Source organism: Carcharodon carcharias, chromosome 4 (assembly GCF_017639515.1).
Source record: "Carcharodon carcharias isolate sCarCar2 chromosome 4, sCarCar2.pri, whole genome shotgun sequence".
Classification (NCBI taxonomy): Eukaryota; Metazoa; Chordata; class Chondrichthyes; order Lamniformes; family Lamnidae; genus Carcharodon; species Carcharodon carcharias.
Window position 1 is genome coordinate 136,136,782 of NC_054470.1, and position 23,299 is coordinate 136,160,080.

A 23,299-nucleotide genomic window follows, 5' to 3' on the forward strand; every position below is an offset into this window, starting at 1 on the left:
AAACAATTCCTTCTCAAGTACCATACTTAAAAGTCAGGTGATTTCTTGAAAGCGGCCTGCATGTTTACAGTTCCAAGGTGAACTTATGACCTTCTAAAAAAAATCCCAGGTTAGCATCCAGATGACCAGATCATGCCAAGTCATTCCACTTTGTAAAAGAAAACTTCAGTCTTGAGAGATATGATTCTAACAATATATAACCACAGATAGATGGAGTGGATGGATTCCAGGGAACAAGGAAAATCCCTTCAAGAGATGGCCACTTACCCCTTTATGTGATGCTGAGGTAGAGGCACAGAGACATTAGAACCAAAGCCAACTTCTCACAAAAACCACCATTGAGTAGGCCATTGGTCTTCTGAAGATACAGTTCCTGTGTTTGGACCAGTCAGTGGCACCATGCAGACCACTCCTGCAAGGGTGTTGCACATTGTTGTGGTCTGCTGTGCTTTCCACAACATAGCTCTCCAGAGAGGTGTGGACCTTGAAGAGGATGAGGCAATGGAATAATACAGCTCTTCAGAGAAGGAGGAAGAACAATGTGTTGAAGTGGAGGAAGATGTGCAACTTTGAGATGCCCTGATTGTACAGGGAGGTGGCTGGGGCTGGCACAAGAATCAAGGGTCTCTTTAGGATGCTGGCAATATCAGGGGCTGGGCTAAAAAGTTAGCGGTGGAGTGGGGCATAGTGGATAGCCAACCAGTAGAAGAATGGTTACCTCGCAGCCATTCAATGGGCGATTGGCTGTTAGTAGACTGGAGGCGGGATTTCTGTCCCTCAGGGACAGGAAGTGGTGCCACAGAGAGCAGCCAACCAATCAGATGCCAGTAGCTCTCCAGTGTCAGCAGTGCCACTGGGAGTGCTGGCCACTGCGAGTACTGAACTTGGGGCTTGAGTGGGCATTAAGCACTGAATTGGTACTTGGGAAGAGTTTGGGGTCTGGCCCAGGAGAATTGGGAGCCCGGTTTGAGAGGCCATGCAAATATGAGAACCTGTGGGGGTGGTAGACAGCAGAGAGGCTATCCACTGGATAGTACCTTCCCCCCACCTTCAAACCCACTGGCAGAGGAGCATAAAATCCAGCTTCAGGTTTCATTTAATCCAGGCATGTTTCAACTGAACCCTTCTAACCCAGGAGAAACAGCATAGTGTGAAACTCACTTGAAGCTGCCTGTGAGAACACTTCCATTGAAGACACAGCTTGGAATAGCTCAACTCTTCTGGGTGTGCTATCACACCTAAGTATCTTGGCCAAGTGTGAACAAGAAGTGAGGGCTCATTTGCAAGAGTAATCAGAGACACAGAAGCTGAAAATATAACAAGAATGAAAAGGGTGTAAAAATGCAACATTGTTAGCTGCTACTTAGACTTTTGAAAGATATAAAGAAATTGTACTCTGAATATTTGAAGGAAAGAAGGTTTTCACTGCTGCATTGAAGGATATGGAGAAGATCAACATACAGTTTTTCAGTCATTGCACCACATGGACTGGAGATGGTGAGCACTGGAAGTATATTATCTGAATGAAGCTGTTAAATATGGAGTGGAATCAACAGCAAAAAAAGGCTGGATAATGCGTGCATTAGATCATTGACATGGAAAAGAACACAGCATGAGAGATGGGAGATTCCTGGGTAATCCCCCAGTTAATGGAAAAGGAATTGAAGGATGAGCCAGCCCTATAAAATTGTTGAGTGATTTTAAAGTTTACTAGAAAGCACTAAACATAGCTTTGAATGAAATTCACGTAATAGTAAGCTCTTTATAAGGCCCCCCTTGTCCTCACTTATCACCCCACCAGCCTCCACATTCAAAGGATCATCCTCTGCCATTTCTGCCAACTCCAGCATGATGCCAACACCAAACACATCTTCCCTTCACCGCCCCCCCGGCAGCATTCCGTAGGGACCATCCCTCCATGACATCCTGGTCCACTCCTCCATCACCCCCTACTCCTCAATCCCCTCCTACGGCACCTCCCCATGCAAACACAAGATATGCAACACCTGCCCCTTCACTTCCTCTCTCCTCACCATCCAAGGGCCCAAACACTTCTTTCAAGTGAAGCAGCATTTCACTTGCATTTCCTTCAACTTAGTCTACTGCATTCGTTGCTCCCAATGCTGTTTCCTCTACATTGGAGAGACCAAACGCAGACTGGGTGATCGCTTTGCAGAACACCTTCGGTCTGTCCTCAAGCATCACCCCGACCTCCCTGTCGCTTGCCATTTTAACACTCCATCCTGCTCTCTTGCCCACATGTCTGTCCTTGGCTTGCTGCATTGTTCCAGTGAAGCTCAACAACTGGAGGAACAGCACATCATCTTCCGACTAGGCACTTTACAGCTTTCTGGACTGAATATTGAGTTCAACAATTTTAGATCTTAAACTCCCTCCTCAATCCCCACACCCTTTCCGTTTCTTTCCCCTCCTTTTTGTTTTTTCCAATAATTTATATAGATTTTTCTTTTCCCACCTATTTCCATTATTTTTAATGTATTCCACCGATCATTTATCTATACCTTTTATGCCCTTTTAGTCTTATTTCACCCCACCCCCACTAGTGCTATCTGTACCTCGCTTGTCCTGCTATCCATTCTTAATTAGCACATTCCTTTAGATAATACCACCACCTTCAACACCTCTTTGTTCTTTTGTCTGTGACATCTTTTGGTTATCTCCTCCTATCATTTCTTGCTTGTCCCAACAACCAACCCCTCCCCCCCACCCCTTAAACCAGCTTATATTTCACCCCTCTCCTATTTTTACTTAGTTCTGTTGAAGGGTCATGAGGACTCGAAACATCAATTGTACTCTTGTCCGCCGATGCTGCCAGACCTGCTGAGTTTTTCCACGTATTTTTTATTTTTTGTTTTGGATTTCCAGCATCCGCAGTCTTTTGTTTTTATTTTTAGCTCTTTATAAATAGTCACTGTAGTGGTAGAGTCACACTGAGCACCAAATTCCGTCTCCCAGCGTCGGCACTGGCTGGATGCTGCCCTGCGGCTGTGGGGACTTCTGTCCGCCGGGCCTCCTCTGGCACATGGTAGTGGGGGAGAGAGGTGACCACTCAGGGCGTGGAGCCAGAAGCCCAGAGCGTGGACTGAAGAGGGGTGAAGCCAGAAGCCCAGAGTGTGGACTGAAGAGGGGTGGAACCAAAAGCCCAGAGTGCGGGCTGAAGAGGGGCAGAGCCAAGCCCAGAGCACAGGCTGAAGAGGGGCGGAGCCAGAAGCCCAGAGCACAGGCTGAAGTGAGGCGCAGCAAGAAGCCCAGAGTGCGGGCTGAAGAGGGGTGGAACCAGAAGCCCAGAGTGCGAGCTGAAGAGGGGCGGAGCCAGAAGTCCAGAGCACGGACTGAAGAGGTGGCAAAGCCAGAAGCCCTGAGTGTGGGCTGGTATGGAGATGGAGCCAGGGGGAGAGAGCTGCAGCAGGCAAAAGAAGCAGGAGCCCTTGAATAATGAGCTGCAGCATGATAGGAGCAAGAGCCATGAAGAGAACAGTCTGAAGACTTTGTCAGTATCTGGGGAACCAACGAGGGGAATATTGGAGCAAGCACACAGCTGCTGGAGACCGAGGAGGACCGCCTGAACAGTGCAGTATCTCTGTGTCTGAGAAGCTCCAAGGCGAGGAAGATACCATTTGTGGTCTGAAGGGCAAGGTAATCTGGCTGACACATTCGAAGGGGATTAACAATAGAGTGCCACAAGCGCACCGGCTCCCAACCTAGTTTCTTTGCTGCGATCACAAATGGTCGATTCCACTAGATGCAAGCATACACGGCTGAGATTTTCCAAAATGTCCACTGACTTTCAGTGAAACCCCTGATCCCGGCAGTGGGTGGGGCCAGAAAATCCCGGCCCAGGAGTCGAGCTGTCAACAGTTTTCTTGTACATCTGGAGTGTCGAACACAGCTGTCCATTGTAAAATTTATTTCTTCGAGAAGTGTGACGCCAGTGGAATAAAAGATCACTGTGCTGGATCTTTTGTGCTTTCCATATATTTAAATGTTGCCTTATATCGCTGTTAATTCTGTCAAAGGCTATGAATATATCTAAGATATTTATTTGAAAACATAAAAGTGAAAACTCAGAAATTGGCCAATCAGCCCAACCAGTTCATGTCAGCAAGAAAGAAGTTCTAATCACACTTACCCGTCTGGTTCCCATATCTGCTCATCCTCTTTTCCTTCATCTAATCTTGAATGTTGATATAGTGGAACCTCCCCTACTTCAAAATTTTTCAGGCATTGGGATCATTTGTGTATTCCAAACCTACGTGGATCAAAAGCTTTGAGAGAGGGCATTGATGGGGATAGCAGAATTGGTGGCCAAAAGTCTGCTGCCTGCTTTGAATTTGGGGTCAGGAAGAGGACTCTGCTCTCCCTAGCTCCATATTTAGGTAACTGTATTTTAAAATCTTATCCTTTAGTCCTGCAAACCTGGCTTTCCTGAGTAGAGCAAAGCTGGATGACTCAGGGGAAAACAGCACATCAGAGGAGCCTTCAAGCAGGCATTAGGCCTTTTATTTGCATATACAAGGCACCCTGTTCCTGGGATGGCAAATTTTTTTTGGCCTTCACCAATATGTTCGGAGGTGCATTTCAAGCTCACAGTGAGCATGTCCTTTCTGCCTACCATTTTGGAGTCATAAGAGTCTGGCATCAAAAATTAGGTTCTTCATGACCACATTTGTAGGCCTGAAGGTTTTCTTTCTCATGAAGATGTAGCCCTTTAATGGGGAGGCATTTCTTCTGATACAAAAATATTTTGTGACTTGATTGACTGTCAAATTTTATTTTATACTTTTCATTATTTACATATTTTAGAGCAATAGTTAGTTTTCAAATAGGTCTTTTTTGATTGTAGTAATCACAACATTAAGGAGACATGTAAAGCTGATGTCACATTTGAAAACTGAAATAGCTTCCTCTTGAACACGCTGCAGCCTTGCAGAATAGTTCACGTGGATAATGATTCTCACTTTCAAACTGATATAGTCAAAAAACTAAGCATAACCCAGAATATTCTAAATATAGCTGTGTAAGAAAGAAAGACTTAACTTCATATAATAACTTACTGTACCATAGGACATTACAAAGTGCTTTAGAGTCAATTAAGAACTTTTGAACCATAGTTATTGTAATGTAGGAAATAGGGCAGTCAATTTGTACACAGCTGTCTCCACAAACAGTGATGTGATAATGATCAGGGTTTTTGGGATTTGGGTTAGGACCCCAGCACTGTTGTCAAATGGGGGACCCAACCCTGCACTGTGCGGTCACATAGCAAGGAAGGTGCAGTGGAGCAGGAGTAGACCAATCAGATCATCGAGCCTGCTTTGCCATTCAATATAATCATGGCTGATCGTCCACTTCAATGCCTTTTCCCCACACTATCCCCATATCCCTTTATATGTCATTGGTATTTAGAAATCTGTCAATCTCTGTTTTAAAGAAATCTGAAGTGATTTTCCCTGAATTATTGACCAACAGGAGGTCCTGCCATTTCAGGCCAGATAGAGGGAGCATCTTCCATCTTGAGATGCCCTTTCAGCAAATTTTAAAACTTTTAAATTAAACAGTGGCCACAGCTACCAGGTGACCATTGTGGAGGGGGAGCCCCTGTAATCACAGCTGTAGCCAGGTAGGCAGGTGGGCCTCAGAGCCTATCTGCAGGCCAACCTCCAGAAAGCTGGCCTGTTCCCGATGCTGCAGGGGGCCCACAGGCCACCTGGAAAATTCCAGTTGGCTTCTGTTAACTGACCTTAATTGGCCATTAACTTACCTGAATTGACTACCCATTGTTTGTGGGCTGATTGCCTTTCCAATCTGTATGGGTAGAGCTGAGAAACACTTAAGGGCAAAAAGCGTTAGTGGGGGTTGTATATAGGCCCCCAAACTGTAGTGCTGATGTTAAGAATGGCATTAAACAGAAAATTACAGAAGCATGCAATAAAGGAACATCTGTAATTATGGGTGACTTTAATCTGCATATAGATTGGGCAAATCAAATTATTAACAATACCATAGAGAAGGAATTCCTGGAGTGTATACGGGATGGTTTTCTGGACCAATACATTGAGGAACTAACTAGAGAATAGGCCATCCTAGACTGGATATTGTGTATTGAGAAAGGAATAATTGGCAATCTAGTTATGCGAGGCCCCTTGGGGATGAGCAACCATAATATGATAGAATTCTTCATCAAGATGGAGAGTGACATAATTGATTCTGAGACTAGGGTCCTGAATCTTAATAAAAGAAACTACGATGGTATGAGGCGTGAGTTGGCTATGATGGATTGGGAAAGGTTACTTAAAGGGATGACAGTGGATAGGCAATGGCAAACATTCAAAGAGCGCATTGGTGAACTGCAACAATTATTTACTCCTGTCTGGCGCAAAACTAAAACAGGAAAGGTGGCCAAACCATGGCTTACAAGAGAAATTAGAGATAGTATTATATACAAGGAAGAGGCATACAAATTGGCCAGAAAAAACAACAAACCTGAGGATTGGGAGCAGTTTAGAATACAGTAAAGGAGGGCAAGGGGGATTGATTAAGAAGGGGAAAAGAGAGTACGAGAGTAAGCTTGCGGGTAACATAAAAACTGACTGTAAAAGTTTTTAGAGGGATGTGAAGAGAAAAAGATTGGTGAAGACAAATGTTGGTCCCTTACAGTCAGAAACAGGGGAATTTATAATGGGGAACAAAGAAATGGCTGACCAACTAAATATGTACTTTGGTTCTGTCTTCACAAAGGAGGATGCAAATAACATGCCAGAAATGTTGGGGAACACAGGGTTTAGTGAGAGGGAGGAACTGAAAGAAATCAGTATTAGTAGGGAAACGGTGTTGGGGAAATTGATGGGATTGAAGGCCGATAAATCCCCGGGGCCTGATAATCTACATCCCAGAGTACTTAAGGAAGTGGCCCTAGAAATAGTGGATGCATTGGTGGTCATCTTCTGAGATTCTATAGACTCTGGAACAGTTCCTACAGATTGTTGGGTAGCTAATGTAACCCCACTATTTAAAAAGGGAGATAGAGAGAAAACAGGGATTAATATACCAGTCAGCCTGACATCGGTAGTGGGGAAATTCTAGAGACCATTATAAAAGATTTAATAGCTGAGCACTTGGAAAACAGTGACAGAATCGGACAGAGTCAGCATGGATTTACGAAAGGGAAATCATGCTTGACAAACGTACTGGAATTTTTCGAGGATGTAACTAGTAGATTGATGAGGGGGAGCCAGTGGATGTGGTTTATTTGGACTTTCAGAAGGCTTTCGACAAAGTCCCACATAAGAGATTGGCATGTAAAATAAAGCACATGGAACTGGTTGGCAGACAGGAAACAAAGAGTAGGAATAAACAGATCTTTTTCCGAATGGCAGGCAGTGACTAGTGGGGTACCGCTGGGATCAGTGCTGGGACTGCAGCTACTCAGAATATATATTAATGATTTAGATGAGGGAACTAAGTGTAATGTCTCCAAATTTGCAGATGACACAAAGCTGGGTGAGAGGGTGAGCTGTGAGGGGGTTGCAGAGATGCTTCAGTGCGATTTGGACAAGCTAAGTGAGTAGGCAAATGCATGACAGATGCAGTATAATGTGAATAAATGTGAGGTTATCCACTTTGGTAGCAAAAACGAGAAGGCAGATTATTATCTGAATGGCTATAAATTGAGAGAGGGGAATGTGCAACGAGACCTGGGTGTCCTTGTACACCAGTCGCTGAAGATAAGCATGCAGGTGCAGCAGGCAGTAAAGAAGGCAAATGGTATGTTGGCCTTCATAGCGAGAGGATTCGAGTACAGGAGCAGGGATGACTTGCTAGGCCTTGGTGAGACCACACCTGGAAATATTGTGTGCAGTTTTGGTCTCCTTATTTGAGGAAGGATGTTCTTGCTATAGAGGGAGTGCAGTGAAGGTTTACCAGACTGATTCCTGGGATGGCAAGACTGACATATGAGGAGAGATTGAGTTGGTTAGGATTATATTCGCTGGAGTTCAGAAGAATGAGGGGGGAAATCTCATAGAAACCTATAAAATTCTAACAGGACTAGACAGGGTAGATGCAGGAAGGATGTTCCCGGTGGTGAGAGAGTCCAGAACCAGGCATCATAATCTGAGGATACAGGGTAGACCATTTTGGACTAAGATGAGGAGAAATTTCTTCACTCAGAGAGTGATGAGCCTGTGGAATTTGCTACCACAAAAAGTAGTTGAGGCCAAAACATTGTATGTTTTGAAGTAGGAGTTAGATATAACTCTTGGGGTGAAAGGAATCAAAGGATATGGAGAGAGAGCGGGATCAGGCTATTGAGTTGGATGATCAGCCATGATCATGATGAATGGCGGAGCAGGCTCAAAGGGCCGATTGGCCTACTCCTGCTCCTATTTTCTATGTATGTTTCTATATATGGCACAGCTGATGGTAAATGCTGAGCTGCTCAAATCCCAAAGGGAAACTTGAAACAACAGCCACAACTGTTTTGCAATTTTTATATATTTCGAGATGCGCGCTTTGAATTCAGTGGTAATAACACCACCGAGTCTTATAAGTTTCTTACAAAGCTAAATTAAACCTTTATTAAATGGAAAACAAAATGAGTTTAAGCACATACATAGGTTTACAAATTACTACTATGATAATTCCTAGCTCCCCTAGTTAATCTAGCTCCCAGTTACACCTCTGTTAAGGCAACAGTAAAACACATAGGGCAGAATTTTGCCATCAGCATGCGGGGGTGGGCTCGACATGCCGATGAGTAAAATGACGCACAATGACGTCATCGCATGCCATTGCGATATTTCAGAAGGTGGGCGCATTATGAGTTCTGAGGCCTGCCCGCCATTAATTAACGAGCCACCTAAGGCACTTGAGCCATTAATACACAGCGATTTTTCTCAGCCCGTGTGATTTTCAGAGCGTCGAATGGGCACAATGGGCAGGCGAGTAGGCCACATTTTTAAAAACCTCATCCGCAGTTGGGATGAGAGGGGTGAGTGGGCACGCTAATATGAGTTGTTAGTCATTTACTTTAGAAACTTACTGCTACTTGCCTGTGTGAACAGGAGAACTTCAAATCTCTTCAGAGCTGCTTTGACAGGAATAACATGCATCAGGTCAGGACTCTTGAGGAAACATAATTCTTGGAGCCTTGCAGGTTTCGGGCAGCCTTTCCTCACCTTGGGAATGGGGATTGTGCTCTCCACTGGAGGCACCTCCTCCTCTGAGGAAGAGAGGGCCAGATGGGGGAGGAGGTCAGGAGTCCACGTTCTGCCTCCAGGGGAGCCACCTTTGGAATGAGAGGCACAGGCAAAAGGGGGACAGGGCCAACAGGAAGTCCAAGGCAGAAGTGGCCGCAGAAGATGTCACTATCCTGCTGCCAGGGTTTACAGGCGGCAAAGCAGCTAGCTCAGTATGTCTGAGGTGCAGTGTCGAAGGAAGCTCTGTCTCTCAAGGGAGACAGTGACTTCCATCTGTCAGATGATAGGTTCTGAGATCAGCTCTAACTGGACACCCCATGCCAGTGGCATTGAAGATCATGGCGGCCCTCAACTTCTATGCTTGCGGCTCTTTCCAGGGGTCAGCGGCTGATCTTTGCAGAGTCTGCCAATCAGCTGTCAACAGTTGTGTCAAGCTGGTGACAGATGCTCTGTTCAGGCGTGCATCGACTTTCATTCACTATCACTCAGACGAGGCCAGCCAGACGGAGCGAGCCCAGAGGCTTTGCGGCAATTGCAGGCTTCACCCACATTCAGGGTGCAATTGACTGCACACTTGTTGCCATCAAGGTGCCAGTGGGTGAGACAGGTGCCTTCATCAATAGGAAGGGCTTCCACTCCATGAACGTGCAGATAGTGTGTGATCACAGGATGCAGATTCTGCAAGTCAGTGCCAGGTAACCAGGCAGCTCCCAGGACGCCTACATACTGAGACACTGCCAGGTGCCAAGGCTCTTCAGTACTCCAACCCGGCTGGATGAATGGCTGCTGAGTGACTAGGACTATCCACTCAAAAGATGGCTCATGACGCCTCTCTGCCATCCAAGAACAGAGGCCGAGCTGTGGTACAATTGGAGCCACACCTCCACAAGGGCTGTGGTAGAGAGACCCATCAGTCTTCTCAAAATGTGCTTCCGATGCCCAGACCGTTCAGGGGGTGCACTGCAATACCCCCCAGATTGTGTGTCACTGATAGTGTTTGCATGCTGCGCTCTCCACAATCTGGCACTGGAAGTGGGCGACACAGTGGAGGAAGAAGATGTAAACGCAGATGCTGTTGCTGCAGGCGATAAGTCCCTTAATGAGTCTGTGGACGAGCATGTTCAGGAGAATGCTGAGGGGATAGACGCTGACCCGGGCAACCTCCAGGATGGCAGGGACATCCAGGAGGCTTTGCTGCAACAATCATTCAGTTAGCCCACCACAGATGGACCTCCAGTATGTGTCAGGGCTGCAGGCTCCATACTCGATACTGAGAGCAACATTTGCCTGGTTAGGAACATTAACTATGTGCCTTGTCAATAAAGCTCAATGAGAAATAAGTCACTCATAACACCATGGGTTCACACATACCTGCAGAAGTTATGAAGCACCCAGAGGCTTGTTGAGAACTAAAACATTTAATGACAGCACACTACAATACAGAAATAATAGTGCATTCAAAGATGTTGAGCAGCACATCTAATGAAAAACAACTAAAATGGGGAGCAAAAGAAAATCACCAGTGATAAGCCCATGGTGTGCCTAAGGTGATTTACATTTATGTTTGCAGGTGCTACATCTAGGTGACCCCCCCCCCCCCCCCCTCCCCCCCGCCTCACTGGCACCAGCATTGGAGGCAGCCTGCTCACTCTGCTGCCCTTTTGGCCTTGATGAATTTGGCGGGTATCCTCTGGTCCGTGGAGCCTGTGCTGGCCCTGCCTGGGAGGGAGGGGCCAGTGGCACGGCTGGTATCTCCCCAGTTGCTGCAGCTTCATTGGATGCCACGGTCACTGGCAGAGGGGCGGAGGAGCTGCTGTCCTCATCTGGAGCACCCGAGAGGAGCCCGCAGATACAACATGCAGCTTGTGTGCCAATATGAGGTCATATTGGACCTCCCTGCTCACCATTGATGGATGGGCACCTAGCTGGATTACTGGGTGCCCAATCCATTTCCCACACTGACATTGACCAGCTGAGGTCAATGCTGCTGTGAGAACTTGCAGGTCCGAGCGCATCCCCAGGAAGCCCTGATAGTTCTCCTGGAGTCGCCACTCTCTCCATGGAGGAAGCAGTGCGCTTGGCTATGAGGGCTATTGCATTGCTCATGCTCCGCATGGACTCCTCCATCACGGAGACCATGGCATACATTCCCTCATGTATCTCCACCAGATCCCTCCGCAGACCCTGCTGGATTTCTAGCATCTATTGCCTCAGGGACAACTCCAGAGGCGCACCGTTAGCCTCTGACTGAGCATGTTCCTGGTCCCCAGCAGTCCTCCGACTGCTGGCACCCTGGGCACTCCCTGTGTCCGCCACATCTCAAATGACTGTGAAGTGCCCCCACTGCTGTGCCCCAGGACACTAGCCGACGATCTTATTCCCATTGAGGTGCTGATATCTGCACTGGTGCCTGCCTGGCTGGTGTAAAGCTGGTGTGTGTCTATCTCCAGGGCCCTCAGAGGTCAGTGGTGCTCCCTCTGCCTCCTGAGTCCGGGCATGCTCCTGTAAGGGTGAAAGGAAGAACAAGGACATTTGATTAGTTGAAGTTGTTACACTGTTAATGTGCATGCCTGGCACCTGGATCAAGATGCGCTCCTCCTTCCGTTATCAATGAGAAACCTATGTTGGATGCTGAAATCAATATACAGTCAACAGTGGAATGTTTGCCCTGACAGACATTGTGACCTCAGGGCACGGCACTCTCACCTCCCACTGGCACCCCAACCTCACTACTGCTGGTAGATCTGGGCACATGGTGCCTCTCTAGCTCGAGAGCCTCCTGCTCGTACCTGGTCAGTATGAGTAGGTAGACCTGCCCTCCGCCAGTCCACATCTGTTCAGCATTTTTGTGTGTGGCCTTCTCCTGAAAGGAGAGAGGAGCATTGATTAGTCCATTCTGTACCTGCATTGCCATTGCAGCCCTGTCACCCCCACCTGAATGAAACATTGCTGTGTTCATCAGATTCGTTACCCTGGAGCTGCTATACACTCACTCCAAACAGCCAGTGCTGAGCCCCTTGCCTGGATGCTGCCTCCATCACATTTGTGACTCACACTGTAAGACCTTCCAAACCAAGGAGCACTTCCATCTAGAAGGACAAGAGCAGCAGATGGATAGTTATCCCGCCACCTGGAAGTTCCCCTCCAAGTCAGTCAGCATCCTAACTTTGAAATGTTTTGGCATTCCACCACTGTGCCTAGGTCCAGATCCTGGGGTTCGCCCCCAAAACAGTACTTTGGGTGTATGTGCTCCACATGCAGCGGAAACAGAAGGCAACTCACCACCACCCTCTCAGGGGCAACTGGGCATGGTCAATAAGTGCTGGCCCACCCAGCGAAGGCCACATGCCGTGAATGAATGAAAGTAATAACAAAATTCTGAGTTGGCAGAGCGGGGGGCCAGGGAGCCCAACCTAACTGCTGTGCTAAGTGACCCAAGCCAACATGGTACTCACCCTTCCTGCTCACAAGAGGTCATTAAACCACTTGCGGCACTGCACCCAGGTGCTTCTCACCACATCGTGGGAGCTGACCCCTTCTGCTGCCTCCTCCCAGGCACAGTTCGTCATGTTGTGGGGCCTTCCCCTCCCGTCCCTTGGCAGTATGATGTCACGCTGTGCTGCCACTTCCTCGAGGAGGGTAGCGAGGCACTCATCCGAAAATCTCGAGGCACACTGCCCCATCGACCATCCCTCCTGCCTGGCCTGCTCTCCGAGAGCACTCTCAGACATCCTTCTGTGCGCCATTGTTGGCAGCCTTTGGAAGGCTGCCTGCGCCGTTTTTAAACAGGCCGCCAGGTCGCCATTGAACCCGTCGGTCATTGGGCTCTCACCGCCACCTGCCCCTTCCCACTGTTCTCAGGAGCCGCGATTCACGCTGGGCAGGCCTTAATTGACCCGCCTGCGTAAAATGGCGGTGCAGTGCCAATCACAGGCAGTGATCGGCTCCCCAGCCTGCATGCGCCCACTCCCAAACAGCCCAAACATAGGAAAAATTCTACCCATAGGCCTGAATTTTTCAGGCGGCGGGCGGGCTCGGCGGGAGCAGGTGAAGGCGATTGTGGAGCTGATCACCACCCATGATCGGCTCCGCGCTGCCATTTTAAACAGATAGGCCAATTAAGGCCCACCCAGCGTAATACATGAGCAATTGCATTCAGCGCTACCTGTGCGAGCGGGGAGAGAAGGGGGAGTCTGGGCCAGTGCTCTTTTGCGCATGCGTGCGATAGAGCATTTCAATCTCCCTGAAGCACGGAGCTGCCACAGGGAGATTAAATCGATGTTCAAATAATTAAATTAAAGGCTTTAAAAATTTATTTTAACATGTCGCTTCATGTGACACAGTCACATAAGATGTGACATGTTTTTATATTCATGATTTTTTTAAATTTATTGAATAAAAGCTTTAGGAGACCTCATCCCACTCGTGGATGAGGTTTCCTAAAAAACGCGAAGGCCGCTTGATGTTTTTGCCTGCCCGCCAACCTTAAAGTTGGACAGGCAGCGTGAATGATTACTTCAATTACTTTATTAATGGCCTTAATAGGCTGTTTACATATCAGTTGACATGTAGCCAACTCCGGCGCGCTCGCTGAATAAAACATTGCAACTCAGCGTGATGACGTCGGGATGCATGCCTGACATCAGCGCATGTCATTTTACGCATCGGCGTGTCGGGCCCATCCCACACGCCAACTAAAAAATCCTACTTATAGACACAGACCCCACTATTACTCTACAATAAATTACAATAACATTATGAAACTTATTATATCTTCTTGATACCGCCACTAATCCCGCCTCCAAGAAAATGGCCCAAGGACAGGATGGTGCCAGCAAACCAGCATGCTGGCCATCGGAGTGCATTTTCGGACCCACCAGTCTCCATGCCAAAATGGAGGACTGCAAATGTTTTGCTTCAGATAATCTGATGTTATGAGGGAGAAATGTTGACCAGGACACCAGGGACAACATCCCAGCTCATTTTTGAAATAGTACCAATGGATCTTTTATATCCACCTGAGAAAGAAGATTGGACCCAACGGAGCATCTCAACTAAAGGACAGTATTTCCAATAGGGTAGCACACTCTCAGTACTGCACTGGCGTGTCAGCCTAGATTTGTGTTCAAGCCTGTAGAATGGAGCTTGAACCTACAGTATAACCTTGATTCAGAGGTAAGAGAGCTATTGCTGAGGCATGACTGAAACTGGTACAGAGCTATCTGAACTCACAGTCAAATCCATTAAAGTATGTATGGTAAAAATTCTGCTATTGAGTGGAACTGGAGCTGAATTCAGTTCACTGGGGCTTCTGCCCCATTTAAGAGATTAAAACTTCTAACTTTGGGCTGTGCTTGGGCACGCTGGGGCTAACCAGAATTCCACTCAACTTGCCTTGAATAGCTTAGCCTGACCTATACTTCCTGAGAGCAAGCATGGTTACCATTGTAAAACTACTGTGAAGAAGATTCATTGCCACAGAAGGCTGTAGAGGCCAGGTGATTGAATGTATTTAAGACCGAGATAGATAGCTTCTTGATTGGTAAGGGGATCAAAAGTTAGGGGAGAAGGCGGGAGAATGGGGTTGAGAAACTTATCAGCTATGATTGAATGGCGGAGCAGACTCGATGGGCCGAATGGCCTAATTTCTGCTCCTATGTCTTATGTCTTAAGATCAAACTTAGGGGGATGAGTTCACTTAAAAGAAGTGCTGTTTGTTCCTTGAAGGAAATCTAAAATATCTAGTGCCAATTATCTTCCACTTGGTGGGACCTGTGCTTTTCGGAGTGGCAGGATGTCATTCCCGAGTTCCAGTTCTTCAGTGGTGCTGATACCTTTTATTGCAGCACTCCGGGCAATCATCCTAAATATTTTAATGAGTCTTCAGCTGGATTATGCTGTCAAAGCCGCAGGTTGGCATCCCTTCCCACTATAGTTCACCACCCTGAATTGGTTTGTGGGATTTCTATCATCAATTATTTAGAAAAGTATTGCTTTATACTTGTAATATTAAGGCTCTTTAGAATACTTAAAGAAAGTAGGTATGATTTTCATACTGCCAAGAGTTTGGGCGATGTTAGTGAAATATGAAATATTAAACTAGCCTATTTATTTAAACGATTAGCAGATTAACGTGCAAAGATGAGAAGGAGATATCTGCTGTAATGATTTGTATATGATGGGCTAGCAATATTCCCTACCAGACAAGCCTATTAAAAGCAATAATAATTACGCTGTCCTCACCTAATGTCCATTTACCAGCACTTCCAGTAGAGGTTACCGAATAACAGTAACCTCTGGAGTGGGAGTCTTGATCATTTTTACTTTGCCCCGCTTTAGTACAGCTCTCAAACCTATTGTAGTATCCCTACCACTGCACAGACCAAGTTGAAATTGTGGTCTTCCTGGTCTGTGCGGTTCAGCTGTTGACTTGATGAACTCTGAGCTTTGAATTATGCTTTGCTAGGAAATAAGTGAACTGGAGTTAAATTCATATGGTTCCTAATTATACCAAACATAATTATTTTCATGTAATGAAGTGCACTGGCTAATGTTAGATTGGTTACATCAAGTAAGGCCTTAAAACTGAAATCTTTAAAGCAATGAGAATGATCAGGTATATTAATTAGACATATTTTTTTACTTTGTTTTTCATTTATATGTTGTGCTCAACGAAGCAGACTAATGAAGTTCTTCCTCTGTAAAACAAAATGCTATTTATGGAACTCATTCGGGGCCTGGGGTTTTTCTTTGGACATGGATTCTATTTAACAAACAACCTGGGTCATATTCTGAATCTCCTTATGAACCTCCAAAATGTTCAAAAAGACCTGAAAGATATAAGCCTTTGGTAGAATTAACATCACATTTTCTGTTTAGTTACATGAACAATTTGCAGTTGTATGGGATCAACACCAATAGTTTTTAATCTCTGTTTCAACTGTTGCACGGTGTACTGAATTGTGTTTAGTGACCTCATTTATAATGGCACCATGACACTGTAATGGGGAATGGCTGTGGGTCTCAGTGTGGCTCATTTGGCTTAATGGAAGAATATAAATGGGAATTCCTGCAGTACTTAATGAATAAAGTAATATCTAAGTGGAGACAGCATTGCAAGCCAACGCAGAAATAATGACCATCGACATTTTCTATCATCACCCTGTATAGCACCCTGTGCTGTCCTAAGTTATGACAAAATTATTAGCTTCACCAAGAACACTAAGGTGCCATATTCAATTGCCAGATATGAATTACTTAAATTTCCTTTCTGGATTTAACCATCTTTGTGCCCATATTAAGGCCTATGGGTATATTTCATTCAGAAACATGGTGCACTCAAAGAGCTCTTCTTCTGTCATTTGAAATTAGAGACCATTTTATAGGACTCTGGCTTTCCAGATTAGATTTGATAAATGAGTCACTCAAGCAGTAAGCTTTGGTTTAGGCTTACCTTTATCATCAATGCTAAAAAAGTAGGAAAACCACTCACTGTAACCATTAACCCATCATGCAATATGCAGAAATATCCCCAAGCCAAAATCTGGTGGTAATTTTATTTATCCATCACGCTTGGAGGGAAAGAAGAAAACCATTCCACATGGGTTAGATGTGGTTGTAACAGTGATACATAATGCAAATCTTGCTTCATCTGGTACAAATGGCGAAAAATAACAGTCGTTGTGCCTTTGTATTCCGCCGGGATTTCTTATATTGGTAAATGGTACAGAAATCTGCTTCTAAAGGATGCTGCTGCCAATGCTGTTATAGTTCTACCATTTATCTGTGTGAAAAATCATTGTGTGAATAAATGCTCCATCAGCCAACACAATAAATTATAAGGTCTGGAAGCATCTGTGGAGAGAGAAACAGAATTAATGTTTTGAGCCCAATATGACTCTTCCTCTGAAGTTTTTAAAATTCATTTCCGGGATGTGGGCGTCGCTGGATAGGCCAGCATTTATTGCCCATCCCTATTTGCCCTTGAGAAGGTGATGGTGAGCGGCCTTCTTGAACCGCTGCAGTCCCTGTGGTGTAGGTACACCCACAGTGCTGTTAGGGAGGGAGTTCCAGGATTTTGACCCAGTGACAGTGAGGGAACATTAACTGTTTCTCTCTCCACAGATGCTGGCAGACCTGCAGAAATTTTCGAGCACTTTCTGTTTTTAATTTCAGATTTCCAGCATCCACAGGACTTTGCTTTTATAATTAATAATAAACTATCAGTATAAAATCTACTAAGGCTGTGCATGAGCAAAAACTAATGAGATTTTATTTGTATAAGAATAAAACATTGTGGTTGCTGGAAATCTTAAATAAAAACATTAAATACTAGAAACAGCCAGCAGGTCTGACAGCATCTGTGGGGAGAGAAACAGATAACATTTCAGGTTGGTAACCCTTTATCAGAACATCTTATTTGTACCTTGTGATATGTAATATAGATATTTAGGTGACAATAGCTATATGAATTCCTATCCCTATTCTGGTAAGGGAACAAAGTCAATATTTGAAATAATTAATAATGAATTGCAAAACCATTGACTTTGGTACATTGGTTAAATTGTGGCATAGAAATAATTTTAGGCACAAAATGCAGGGAGGATGAAACTCTCCATTCTGGAGGCAAAAAACTGATTATTCAATATCTATTATTTTTTCAGTCGTTATTAAGATCCTTCCAAAATCTGAGAGACATAGGAATCATCCAGTTAAAGATAATCAAGGCAGAAGGGTTAATGGTGGCCGATGTCACAGGTAAGGGGGTGTCATTTAATTGTTTTGTATGTGAGAGGGCCGCTGAAATTTAACATGTCATTCCAGCATTCCTTTTTCCTTCTTATATCCATATATGTTTGTCAATTGCTTAAATTGTTCACACAACTGAATTATAACTAAAGTTGTAGTTGATCTATTTTCTTAGTTTAACATGTAAATTTTTTTTTTATTCATGGGATGTGGATGTTGCTGGCTAGGCCAGCATTTATTTCCCATCCGTAATTGCCCTTGAGAAGGTGGTGGTGAGCTTGAACCGCAGCACTCCACGTGGTTTAGGTACACCCACAGTGCTGTTAGGGAGCGAGTTCCAGGATTTTGACCCAGCAACAATGAAGGAACGGTGATATATTTCCAAGTCAACATGGTGTGTGGCTTGGAGGGGAACTTGCAGGTGGTGGTGTTCCCATGTATCTGCTGCCCTTGTCTTCCAGGTGGTAGTGGTTGTGGGTTTGGAAGGTGCTGCCTAAGGAGGCTTGGTGAGTTCCTGCAGTGCATCTTATAGATGGCACACACTGCTGCTATTGTGCATTGGTGGTGGAGGGAGTGAAGGTTTATGGATGGGGTGCCAATCAAGTGCGCTGCTTTGTCCTGGATGGTGTTGAGCTTCTTGAGTGTTGTTGGAGCTGCTCTCATCCAGGCAGGTGGAGAGTATTCCTCACACTCCTCATTTGTGCCTTGTAGATGGTGGACAGGCTTTGGGGAGTCAGGAGGTGAGTTACTTGCTGCAGGATTCCTAGCCTCTGATCTGCTCTTGTAGCCACAGTATTTATATGGTTAGTCCAGTTCAGTTTCTGGTCAATGGTAACCCCTAGGGTGTTGATAAAGGATGGTTAGATTCTCTCTTGTTGGAGATGGTCATTGCCTGACACTTGTGTGGCATACTTATTACTTGCCACCTGTTAGCCCAAGCCTGGATATTGTCCAGGTCTTGCTGCATTAGGACGTGGACTGCTTCAGTGTCTGAGGAGTTGCAAATAGTGCTGAATATTGTGCAATCATCATTGAACATCTCTGAACATCCCATGCTTACGCCGGGCAGCCCAGAGTTTGTCGTATCTGTGGCAAATCTGGCTATGTTGTAGCCAACTGCAGCACAGTCACCCGCAAGAACTGTAAACAAGAAAGCTGTTAGACCAGGGACTCCTTTGTGGTGGGGCAGGCCACCTCAACAAGACCTGCCCAAAACACTGCATCAGTTATGCAGCGAGATCCCAGAAGGGACACGCGGAAGGAACAGCAAGTGTGGCTATTGCAAAGTAGACCTGCAACCCTCCACCCACCAAGTCACCCCCATAGAGAAGAACCGGACAAAGAAGAAGACTGGGACGGACAACAAGAAGGAAAAAGGTGTGGCAGGTAACCCTCCCCCTCCTCAGCAGACCAAATCAATGGAGGAGGAGCCAGCAGAGGGACAACCAGGTGACCAGCAAGAGGCAACACCCATCTGAATAGGATTACAGTGGCTGCTGTTCTTCGGATGCTGAGGGACAAGGACAACACATGCAGAAGAAGCAGCAGAAAGAAAGTTGGCAGAGAAGAAACCCAAGCCCCAAGGTATTGGAGGTGGTGAGGAGGCCAGTGCACCCCAACCTCAAAGCAAAGAGGCCAGCGCACTTCTGTTGAGCAAGCTGGGAGCAGTGAAGCGCCCAGCACACCGCAGCCCCAGGAAGCCAGGAGCAGTGACGCTCCCAGCACACCCCAGCCCCAGGAAGCTGGGAGTAGTGATATGCCCAGCACATCCCAGCTCCAGGACCAGGGGAGCAGCAACATTCTCAAGGAGGAACACAGTGGAAAGCCTACTCCAATGGAAGACAGCCTAGACCTCACTGTTTGTAATTGCATGTCATCTGTGTACAAATGTGTTTTAGCAGATGTAATGCTACATTATGCTGCAAAATGTGCACTGATTCAATATGCGCTGGTTTCTTCTTGATACAGACATGCCATAGGCTGGGATTTTCCAGCCCCGCCCACAACCGGGACCTCCCAGTCCTGCCAAAGTGAAAGGACTTTTGGCTGGGCCGCCGCATCCTCCACGGAGGGTCCCATTTTGCAGCATAATGTAGCTTTACATCTGCTGAAACACATTTGTACAGAGATGACATGCAATTGCAAACAATGAGGTCCAGGCTGTCTTCCGTTGGAGTAGGCTTTCCACTGTGCTCCTCCTTGAGAATGTTGCTGCTCCCAGCTTCCTGGAGCTGGGATGTGCTGGGCACATCACTATTCCCAGCTTCCTGAGGTTAGGGGGTGCTGGGAGCATCACTGCACTGGTATGACCAGAAAGTCCCAGCCATAGTCAGCTAGTAAACCAGCACTCTCTGCATCACTTGTAGAGTAAAGGGTTAACTCTAACACAACTCTAACAATAGTTACTGAGCATGTGTGTAAGGAGCTATATAATAATGATGTCACATAGAAGAGAATAAGGAGACTCTGAGTGATGAGCAGTGGCTCTGTCCGAGTGCTTCATAATCTTTTGTATATCGTTAAGTATGCAAATGAAGGTTACTTTGAAAAAGGATCTTTGCCTCCGCCAAATCTGTCGGTAAGATTAGGCCACCCAACCTCTTCCAAGATGACCACAATAACAGATGGTGGCAGTCGTGAGCAGACCAACAGAAATGCAGTGTAAAATGGCAGGAAACATCCTGAGGAGAAGTCCAACAGCAATAGAGAGCAGCAGGTGAAGGACCTCGAACCCTGCCTGGTAATAGGACACAGAGGGAAACCAAGAGGACAGTCCAGCAACTAACACAGAAAACAGTGCTCAAAATGGGAACCTCAGCCCAGGGTGCCTTCTACCCTACCATTCCTAGGATCGTTCCAGAACATAGAGGGCCCCAGACAGGCTGAGCAATGGCAAAAAATGGAGAAAGTGCTTTACTCATTATTGAACTGCGTCAGGCCTCATGAATAAGACCACCAAGGACCAGGTTAGTACCTTGTTATATGCTGTAGACAGCATCGCAGACAACATGCTGGCCAGGCGGGGGGTGAACAAGGAGACAACCTCCTATGAGATGTAATTGGAGCCTTTGGCTCGTATTTTAGTCTTTATTGAAACATCATCATCAAGCGGGCAAAATTCAACATTGAAATCACAGACCAGCTGAAGGAATTGATTAATTTATGAATGATCTCTATTATTTGGCTGACAGTTGTGAGTACAGAAAGTTAAAAGATGATTTACTGGAGACAGAATAGTTTTCGGTGTTCTAGACTCTGTCAGACTTTCTACAATCTAGAGATGATTTGATATTGAGCAAAGCAGTACAACTGGCTAGGCAGACCAAAGTTCAAAAACCAAACCAAGTGTTTGTAAGGGGTGAGCGAGAAATCCTGCGGGAAAGCTGTATGAAGTCATTCAGTTTATTGGGTGCAAAACTGAAAGTTTATCCCGGCAGTAACCAGCGAAACATGCTGAAGGAGCACCAGCTGCCATTTTCCAATGCCCCCGACTATGGCAGGAAGAAGGTCAACAAGCACGAAGAATGTCCCATCTGAACTCCCGAATGTCATGAATGCGGCAAAGTCAGTCATTTTAAAACAATGTGTCATTCAAAAAAGTATGTATTTGCAAAGCAAAAATAAAAATCTTTGAAAGGAAGCTCTATACAAGAAGCACAGGAACCATTCAACCAGGAAATCACCTTTCGCATTGAAATCAAAGAGAACAAAAGCCAATAGTGGAGCGCTAACACTGAAGTCAATGGACATCATACAGACTTTAATTGGATACAGGAGCTGGAGTTTCAGTTCTGTCTGATGGAGTTAAGTGGCTGGAAAATGTTACTCTGCAACCTACATCAATCAAACTTCAAGATCCAGGAGGAATCAAGGTAAAGGTTAAAGGTCAGCTTAATGCACCATCAAGGCACAAAGGTAGAAAGACTTCTGAGACAGTGTATGTCATTCAGAACCAGGAATGCTCTTTGTTAAGCAGAAAAGCCTGTACAGGTCTGAACCTAATCCTTAAAGTTGAAGAAGTCAATGACCAAGAACAAGACAATGAACTTACTATTACAGAGGACGTGCAGGAAAATACCAAACTACTGCTGACACTCTATCGTGGATACCCATCAACTACCTGGAACAAGAAGATAAAAATTTTGAGCAAGTTGAGGTCTTACACTCAATCTTTGCCAGCAACCGTGTGTAAGTGTAAGAATTTCAGGAGGCTCAAATTCGAGATGAGGAATGTATTCAGATTCGCACATGCTGCCTTGATGGATGGCCACAGTATGTTCCCAGTAGCCCTGTCCTGAGGCAGTACTTTGAACAACGTCGTCACATCAGCATCATTGATGGCCTTTTGGTCGATGATGAGCAGTTGGTGGTCCCACGAGCTCTCTGCCTGGAAGTCCTCCAGAAGATTCACCAGGGTCATCTTGGTATTGCCAAGTGTTGAGCCAGGGCACAACAATCTGTAAGGTGGCCAGATATCTAATATTCTGTTGAACACATGGTTTTCAATGATGTCACAAGAAATAGGAGTAGGAGTAGACCATATGGCCTGTCATGCCTGCTCCACCATTCAGTACGATCATGGCTGATCTTGAGCTTCAGCTCCATTTTGCTGCCTGCTCCTGTGCCATTCACAGATAGGGGCAGAAAAAATCACTTCTGCCCTTCTCTTTTCCATCCAGGCCATGGGAAAACCATGCTATGGACCTATTCGAGTTCAAAGGGAAAGTATTTCTCATCATTGTGGATTATTATTCCCACTGGATTGAGGTTTAAAAGCTACATGGGTTCACCTCTGAAGCCATTGAAGACTCTCTAAAGATGATATTTTCCACTCATGACATTACAGTTATCTTTGTCTCTCACAGTGGGCCACAATTCACCAATGAGTCTTTCCAATCCTTTGCAGCATCATATGGATTTGTCCACATCACAAGTTCACTGAGGTACCCTCAGGAGAATGGAGAGATGAAAGGGGTACACACCATTAAAGGCCTTCTCAGAAAAAATGAAGATTTTGAGCTAGCCCTGCTCAGCTACCACTCTACACCATTGTAGAATGGCTTCGCCCCATGTGAGCTTTTGTTGGGCCACAAGCCAAGAACCAACTTCCTTCCGTTCCTCACACAATAATGCCAAGAGTCACAGTGGAGGACCACAACTATGCCCGATAGAAGGAAGGTTATAGAACAGGCCAAGCTCACACTTTCAACCAACGACACAGGGGTCAAGGTCAGCCCACACTCAAAACAGGCTGGATGATGTGGATTAAGGACCAGCAGCGAGAAGGTACTGTAATGGAGAGGTTGCAACAACCAAGACAGAAACCAATATCA

The 23,299-nt window shown here is 45.7% G+C and overlaps 1 protein-coding gene across 9 annotated transcripts in view; it reads left to right on the plus strand.

The window, feature by feature from the left end:
* mctp1a (multiple C2 domains, transmembrane 1a) overlaps positions 1-23,299 on the plus strand; it is a 733,548-nt gene that overhangs the window by 397,064 nt on the left and 313,185 nt on the right. For all 9 annotated transcript variants that reach the window (XR_005942877.1, XM_041186933.1, XM_041186932.1 and 6 more), the window contains one exon: positions 17,882-17,975. Coding sequence is in view for 8 of the 9 variants with exons in the window: in XM_041186933.1 (XP_041042867.1) it covers positions 17,882-17,975 (94 nt within the window). In the remaining variant the exon portion in view is untranslated. The remainder of the gene's footprint in view (positions 1-17,881; positions 17,976-23,299) is intronic.